At 44.9% G+C, this 8,654-nt stretch overlaps 1 protein-coding gene across 7 annotated transcripts in view; it reads right to left on the bottom strand.

Annotated features, from left to right (window-relative positions):
- VPS54 (VPS54 subunit of GARP complex) overlaps positions 1-8,654 on the bottom strand; it is a 51,958-nt gene continuing 43,304 nt past the window's right edge. For all 7 annotated transcript variants that reach the window (XM_062611877.1, XM_062611875.1, XM_062611865.1 and 4 more), the window contains 5 exons: positions 8,270-8,391; positions 8,078-8,158; positions 4,631-4,738; positions 3,641-3,735; positions 1-1,239 (listed from right to left, as the gene is read on the bottom strand). In XM_062611877.1, coding sequence (XP_062467861.1) covers positions 1,134-1,239; positions 3,641-3,735; positions 4,631-4,738; positions 8,078-8,158; positions 8,270-8,391 — 512 coding nt within the window. In that variant the 3' untranslated portion in view covers positions 1-1,133. The remainder of the gene's footprint in view (positions 1,240-3,640; positions 3,736-4,630; positions 4,739-8,077; positions 8,159-8,269; positions 8,392-8,654) is intronic.

Here is an 8,654-nt window from a genome sequence, read left to right as displayed (position 1 = left end):
TGTGATTTTAGAGCTTTATTTTGACCGACAATTAATGACATCTGTTCTGCTAACAGATAAGCATGCCTGGCTGGAGAACCCGAGGCGCACACATACACGCACACACTGTAGACCATTCCATCGTACATCAGCAGCACAGGGTTAGGCACTCGGACTAGGGGTCGGGAGAGAGGTGTGAGGTGAGATACACAGGCACTTTTCCTTAGTACTGGCAGCGTCCAGTCTTAAAAGGTAGTGTTAAAAACTCTTCAATAAATTAATCTCAGCTGCACCTTCCTCGGGGGTGCAGCCTTGTATAAGCAGCCTAAAAACTTTAAAATCCTTCCTGCCCTGTTTTCTGTGTCCTCCTCGGATGTTATACCCATCACTTTTGTGTCTATAGCACTGCAGAGCAATAAGCAAAGCCCTGAAGCACACTCCCTGTCCTTCCCCTCCTGGCAGTGGCCGTGCCAAGGGCAGGAAGCCATCCCTACCCCTTTTACTGTCTGTTCTGTCCTCACTACTTCTTTGATGATGGCTTCAGCCAACTGCCTGTTAGAGTCCTATCTTCAGGTGGCAGTTTAGAGCCCAGCTGTGAGAGCCCCCCTGGAACAGGGCTGCTCCCTAACAAATCTGAATCCTATATGCAAGCAATCAAAAGACATTTATTTATATAAAGTTCTGTAAAAAAATAAATTTTAAACAGCATAGTTTTCATAGAGAAAAACATTTTCTACAGAGTTCCAACTGCAGGATTTTCATATTGTACCATCATTAAATAAGGTGGGACACCATGTGAATTTCATTGCACTAGAAGAAATGCAAAGCATCTTTTTAATATAAAGATATACAGAGCATTCTAGACAACTACAGCTGTGTTACAGCTATGTGTTCTTTTGGATTTGGTCCAAAGAAACCTGAGTCTGTTTCCAGAGAGAATGAAAAAACATTGCACAGACAGCTGATCGCTTGTTTCTTGCTGAAGGACACTGGAAAGATCACTCCCTGCAGCTCGCTCTGTGTCTAAGTTTCCCCAGCTATCAATAGTGTCCTTTCTTGGACTCTGGTCTTAAGTATTCACCTCACAGTCGTCAAGGCTGCTTAGAAGAAAGTCAGTCTGTTGTCAGCGCCAAGTGACTGCTCCCAATGGATTATCACCTCTTCTGCTCCCAGATTTCAGCCATGTTTAGGTCTAAGTTGTTAAGGCCTTTCAGGGCTTGAAGGTTTCCAGTGTAAAAAGCTACATCTGAAGTAACCAGTCTGCAGTGAAACATACAACAAGGTTAGTACCTGAACCTCTCACATCCACCCAGAGCAGTCAGAAACAAGCAGGGTTTGTTCATGACTTGGGTAATTACAGCAGTAGATGTTCAAACGCTATGCCTGGATGAGATATTTTACCTATCAATTCAAAACTCACTGGTACAGATGTGGTTTAACAGCAGTGATTGTACATAGCAGGATAACTGTAGGTGCAAAACTAACATTTGACCAGGTAAAGCTTCCCTAAAAATGGAGAAGTTCAAACATCAAGTTCAGAAAACTCAGCAGGAATCTAAAATCTAAAACTTCTCTTGCTGCAATGCCTGCCTTATCTGGATTTAAACCTCCATTCCATCAATTGGGATATTAATTATTGCAACATTAACTTCTGTATCCTAGAAGGTTAACGTAAAAGCAACCAAACAGCAGAACAGTTACACTGTTTGTAGCAGTTATACAGAGTGAAAATCCCTCATGCACACCAGGACATACATATCGTAAGTGTGATCATAACGTTTCTAGTTCTAAAGGAGCAAGGTGGAGGATTAAGGGTTCTATTTTCATAGTAAAAACATTAAACCAGGATTCACAGCCCTGGATTGTTACTACAGAAACAAGCAGTTTAAAACAGGACAAGGATCAGAAAAGCACGTTAAGAAGTAGGTCAGTGAAGACTGCCGGAACAGCAGCAAGAACAACAGCAGTGTTTGATGTTTCCCTTCTTCAACAGCCCCGACTCTGCATTCCCAGAGCTGTGTCCTGAAGGAAGAAACTGCTGTGGAACAAACAAGCTCGGGGTAGGCCTGTTCCTAGTGGCAGCAGGGACACCCTTCTGGCAGGGAGGATGAATGTGCTGGGAAATACACCACCAGTACATCACTGAACACCTTCCCTCAGCCCTCCCATCTCAAAGGGATCCTTTTAGGCCATCTGACTACAAGCATCAGAGAGCAGGATGAAGACAGCACTGTGGAATGCTCCCCAACATGCTCTGGGTGCTCTCCTTTCTGCTGGGGCTGTGCCCTGACTGCCATACAGTAAGCTTCTTGGCTTACAAATACTTTAGGGGGTACCAAAGGCAGCTGGGTGTTATCCTGCACATACGCCACAAAGAAGTATAAAAAACCATTTCAGATAAGCTCTTTCACAGAGTACAAGGATAAATAAGCTTAGAGCAGGACAGGCAAGAATAAACTGGATAGGAACAAAACTTCTGGAATCACAGAACGATTTGGGCTGGAAAGGACCTTAAAGCTCACCCAGTTCCACCCCCCTGCCACAGGCAGGGACACCTTCCACTAGACCAGGTTGCTCCAAGCCCCTGTGTCCAACCTGGCCTTGAACACTGCCAGGGATGGGGCAGCCACAGCTTCTCTGGGCACTCTGTGCCAGGGCCTCACCACTCTCAAAGGAAAGAATTTCCTCCTAAGATCTCATCTCAATCTCCCCTCTGTCAGGTTAAAGCCATTCCCCCTTTTCCTGTCACTACGTGTCTTTGTAAAAAGTCCTTCTGATTTCCTGTAGCCTCTTTAAAGCACTGGAAGCTGCTCTAAGGTCTCCCCTGAGCCTTCTCCAAGCTGAACAATCCCAGCTCTCTCAGCCTGTCTTCAGAAGAGAGGTACTCCAGTCTTCTTCATTGCAGTAATGCTTGAAACGTTCATAAGCTTACCTCTCTGGCTTCTTCAGCCTAAGACAATGCTTTCTCACATACGGGTACACAAGTATCACCCTTACTACACTCTAAACAAGCACCGCCATGTCATTAAGAACAACAATAAACCCCACTGTTCCAAGGGACAACCCAACTTACAGCAGAATTTGGGCTGCAGGAGGCTGATGGCTCTCCTGGGAGGCGTGGGACACCAGGCACAGCCAGCCACCTCCTCCCCAGAGAGGCGCCACTGACCAGTGTGGCAATGGAGGGCTGTGCTGGACAAGGGGAAGAGCTCTGTTAGCACCACCTCTGTTTCCAATGTAGTTCTACTGCAAAACCAGTTTCAGTGGAGAAGCTGCCCATGGCACGGATGAAATACCATTTCCTATATTTGCTTTGCTAGCGCCGTGAGTCATCCTCCACGTTTCAAAACTGCTTCATGAATCATGCAATTCCTGCGAATTAAACTGTGGCTACAGCTGTCACAAGAGGAGAAAAAGCAATCCACAAATGAGGAAAGCTGCAGCAGGTTTCCAGTAGGACAATGCCCAACTCCCAATGAGTTACTAAGCTGTCTGCATTCCTAGCTATAGAGGCACAAGTCGCATCGTCTGCTGTAGGGAAGCTCCAGATGGGATGTACCAAAACATGGAGCGTGGCTGCATTCCGCAATCACAGCTTCTTGCAGCAGACAAAGCCCGCTCACCTAAAGTAAGCAATAAAACCCCAAATGCCCAAGCATACCCGTTCAGAGGTCCTCCGTCATTGACCACATTGAGGTGGGCCAGCTGCCTCTTCAGGTGAAGTTTGTAGCTTGCGTTGATGCGTAAAAACAACATCTGGAAGAAACCACAGAGGCAGGGTGAGGAAGCACCCCCGCGCCTGCAGCACTGCTACAGAGGGGAGATACCCTGCGAACACTAAATCACTGACGTTACCTTTTGTTTTGCAATTCACACGATCTTCCCTTTGGCCTCCTAATCTTCGTGGCCATACACAGTTCGTACCACAGAGGACAGTGGACACCCTCACTTAATCATTATATATTGCTCTTAGAGGTCACATTCTTTAGAACATGAATTTTCCTGTTTCCTGAAGTATCTAGTGACTTGTATTGAGGCTATAAAATAACAAGTCTCTTTCCTGTACTATAACTACTTAAAGTCTTTTTTCCCCCCAAGAGAAAAACAGTTTGAAGGGACCATTTAATTTAGTGCAAAAGAGAAGCTCCAAGTTGGTATATTCAGTGACTGGTTCAGTCCTTCCCGGCATTAGATTTACAACTCTGCAGTAGAAATAACTGCAACAAAACACCCAGAAAGCACACCTGGTACATAACACATTCAGGGACCTTCAAAAGCCACCACATCTGAGCAGCCTTTCAGAAGAATTCTCTAAAAGGGCTGGACTTGAGCCTCAAAGTGTTGCCATTTGTGTAGCTCAGCATTAGTTCCTGAATCGATTCACCTCTCCAGGCACTAAAATGCCACTCAAAACGCTGGCATCAGTCAGTTCTTTTGCATGTCTTATCGCTCTCGCTGCACATCCAAACACTTCCTTCAGCTCAGACTGAGCTGTCAGTGTGACTGCTGCCAACCCCTTTAGTGTGTGGGCTTCACAAAGACTCAAAAAAGAATTCCCTTCCCCCCTGTACAAAGCAGAAGTCTCTCCTGGTACCCAGTTCATGTGCACTTGCATAGGAGGTGTTACATGGATGTCAAAAATAACATTCACCTGAGTTTGCTCCTCGGGAAGGAGATCATATATAGCTTCATGCATCTTTGCCATTTGCTTGCAGATATTCCTGAAGCATGCTGAAGGAACAGGAGCTTTCACTTCATACTGGAAATAAAACCACAACCAGTTACTCCTTCTTACCACTTTAAAACAGTTTATGTAGGAGAGTTCCCAACCTGAAGCCCTGCGTTGCTAATGCCATCACAAATCAGGGTTCATTTAGGACATTACAAATTAAAGCTGGGCATGACCTGGTTCAGCCAAGGACTCACATCATAGTCTTTTAGCATTTCTTGCTTTATAAGCAAGCAGGAACACTCTAAACAGTATGAAATCTGAGGATTTCATAACTCCATCTATTCATCTTTGTTACCCTGAATTGCTTCTCTTTGCTCACTGCTTTTTGCTGGTTTCCACTACCCTGTGAAACAGAGATACAGAGAGAATAATCACTGTGCCAGCTCCACAGATGCACGCCATGTGGCCTGCTAGCTGGCCCACTCCTTCCTATTTGTGTGAGTCAACGACAGACAAGCAGTTCTACCTCTGAGGAATGTGCCCCTCAAGGACCTGATGACAGAAACCTACTTCTCCGAGATCATAAACGTCCCAATTTCTGAAGAAACAAGGAAAGGAAAGTGTGAAGTAATGGAAGCTCCTGAAAACTCCATATTTATCAAAGAAAAAACCCAAACAACATCCCCCTTCAGTTCCTGGTGGAGAAGCTGTGCTGGCACAGGCCTGGGTTAAACACTGGTAGGTGAACCTTTGGTAGGGCGATTCTTCCCCACAGAGCCTTGCACAGTTCAGTGGAAGAACTGAATCACTGTAACCGAATTCTTTACAAACACACTGGAGGAGATGGTCTCTCTTAGGCTGGGCTGGGTTGTGAAAGAGATCAAAGCTTGCCTGAGTGTGAGAGAATGAAAGAGATGGGGAGCTTTGAGAAAGTCCTTATGAAAGGCCTGGCTTTGACAGGGGAAGTAGCAGAAAACAGTGCTTATTGCTCCAGGAGCCCTGTGTGGGACAACCACAAAGCACACAGGATTGTGCCTCAAGGCATGAGAGTTAGGCAACAGTAATTTCCTATGTATCAGTACGCTGTAAAGCCAAAGGGGACTGGCAACCTGCAGCCATGGCTCTTGCATGACTACAGACACATCAAACTCCTCACCATGATGGGAGAAAAGCAATGGCATCAGAGAGAAACATGAGCTCCAGCCCTGGGAGGTGCTGGCCATTTTTATCTCCAGCTAAGGTCAACAGTCTATAATACCATGAGGGATCAGAGAAAAAAATTACTGCTCTTCTGTCCAAGCAGTCACAAGACAGCAACCTCCAGGAGCAGCTCAGCACTCCCACTGGATTCTTTCCATGAACATTTATCCCTTTATAAAAACCTACGCCTTCTTAACATGTTAATTATAGCTGCAAATACCCTGTTCCTGCTTTATCTCCCTGCCAGAGTTAATGGACAGATGCTGGGACTGTCCATGCTGTTGTGAAACGCCTCACTGAGTGCACAGCCTCATCCCGTGGCAGTGTGAAGACAGAACCTGTTCCACAGAGCTCCCAGAGGGAAGCACAGCCTGGAAATGGGGAAGTAACTTGCCCATGTTACCCAAGTGCCAGGTCAACGTCCCACCTACTGGAACAAACTGCTGGTCTCCTACAAAGCATGTTTCTGGACTGTGCAATGCCAGTCTTCAAACCATGCTGGACACGCACTGCTGTGAAACTCGCTTGCTTAGTCATTCATATTCACACACTTCAAAGCAGGTGATCACTTTAACCAGGCAGCACTGAAATGGACTCTCACAAACCAAAGGACACAGTGACATGGGTTGCACTGCCATGCCCGTTTACACATTTCCTGGTTTTATGTTCCTCACAGCCTTCAGTGCCAAGATTTTATTATTTCAGGAACAAGATGAGCCAAATTATGGGGTAAGTTGGGAATGGAGGAAAATCAACACGTGGTCTCCTTTTCTCCTGTGCTGTGTGGGTTGCATTCATGTGAGCCAGGCACTCTCACTCAAGCCTTCGAGAACTCTAAAGGATGGGAATATTCTCAGTTTATATCTCATGCCAGCTCAGAAGGGGAGAATGGGCTGTAAAGATGGAAGGACAGTAAGGGATGGATACTCACTACCATCAAGAACATAAGCAGTGTCACTGGTCTGTTGTGGGCTAGCTTGTTCAGTATCAATAACCTAAATTCTTGTATCTGTCTCTTATTTGCAAGAGATAAGCGGTAAAGTGATGAAAAAGTCTATTTACTTCATAGAACAGGTAATTTTATATGGGAAAAAAAACCAATAAAACAACAACAAAAAAGCAGATCACTACTTGATCTCTAGAAAAGGACATAAACATGGTTTTAAAAGTGCAAACACAAGAATCCTAATTGAAATGCTTTGGCTCTTTTTTCCCCCCTGAGTTTCAGTAACACTGTTTAACAGCCCAAAGAAACAGGTGAAAAGAGAAAGCACAATATAAAATAAACAATCAAATAATAGAAACGGCAAAGAAGACAGAAATCCTGCCTCTTACAGCTGTCTCCCTGCAGGCTCCATCAGTCCGTCCCCAACCTCTGCTTCTTATAAGCTCCTACAAGGAAGAGCTTGGTCCATGCCAGTAAACCAAATCTGTCACTAAATAATTGATTTACTTCTCTCATGGAACAGCTTCTTTTTAAAGAACATAAGATCCAAAGCAAAACACTCAGCTCTAAAAGCTCATGTTCTCTCCATTAGATCTATGGGCCCAGGAGGTCTCATCTTGGGGCACACTGTCAGCATATTCCACCTTGAGTGGATCCAGCTCAGGACCAACCTGTTCCACTGATGAGTGCTCAGAAAGCAAACCACCAGGAACACTTCATGGGTCAGCTATTAACACTGCTACACAGCAGACACTGCTATGCACAGACCTTTAGTCCCCAGGCCTGCAGCCCAATAGATGGGCTGGTCCTTCCCCTCCATAAACTCATCCTCCTCAGCAGTTTTTGCTGTTTCCTCAGCTGCAGGAAATTACACCCTCCCCACTTCCAAAGAGGCACCGTTGGGATGAGCAGGAAACGAGAACTGGCTCAGCCTGCCTGCAGATAAGAGCTGTCCGTGGATAAAATTGCTGAGGGTAGGAGAGCACTTCAGTTTCTAAACACCAGAGCCAAGCACCAAGCAAAGCAGTTCTGAAGTTACTGCTGAAGGAGAAAACAAATGACTTCTTCTGGTGGGGGCAAATGACACCCAGGTGGCAAATGTTAAACACAAAACACATTCACAAGCACAGCAGAGCTCTGTGTTTACATGGTTTAAAGAAGTTTAAACAAGTCCTGATTAGGAAAGTCTATGTCTCCATCTGAAATATCCAGACTGTTGTATACAATGAGACCTCCAGTTGAAATTTAGAGAGCGTGTAATTATTTCCATAAATCATTACCTTGGATAACAGTTTGTCAAATAAACTATCCATTATGGCAACGAGCTTTGCTGAAATCTCAGCTACGTGGTCGTGATAATCCTGTAACGGAAGAAAGCAGGTTTTATTTACTACCTAATGGCATTCATAGTCTTCAGAGCACATCTGAAAAGCAGAACTTTGTGTTTCATTAGGAAATGGCAGAAGAATTACCTTTGTAATGTGGTCAAAATGCCTGAGCATGCTATACTGCTTTGGCTGCAGACGAGCTTCAAAATGAGCCCTGATAATAGGAATGTAGTGTACGATTAGCTGTAGGCAACGTGAAGAAAGGGCTGTAAATCCAGAAGCGAGAGAGGGAAAGAAAAATAACTTTGTTATTACACAGGAAGAGTCATTTTGCACAGACTGTATCCCCTTTAACATAAATAACGGATCTGACAATTTAACATGCCTTTATTCAGTTTTTAAAACAGGAGGTGTTTGTTTCCACTGGGAAACCTCACCCAGTGAGCGCACCAGACTAGTACCTGGCTGATAAAACCCAGCTTCTGTAAGATATGGGGCAAGGGACTCATTTTACAAGAGGCTTTAAGTT

This window comes from Pezoporus occidentalis, unplaced genomic scaffold (genome assembly GCF_034315485.1).
Source record: "Pezoporus occidentalis ecotype Australia unplaced genomic scaffold, CSIRO_AGI_Poc_V1 ctg10, whole genome shotgun sequence".
NCBI classification, from domain to species: Eukaryota; Metazoa; Chordata; class Aves; order Psittaciformes; family Psittacidae; genus Pezoporus; species Pezoporus occidentalis.
The sequence above is the reverse complement of the archived record's forward strand: the minus strand, read 5'-3'. Positions and strand labels throughout refer to the sequence as shown.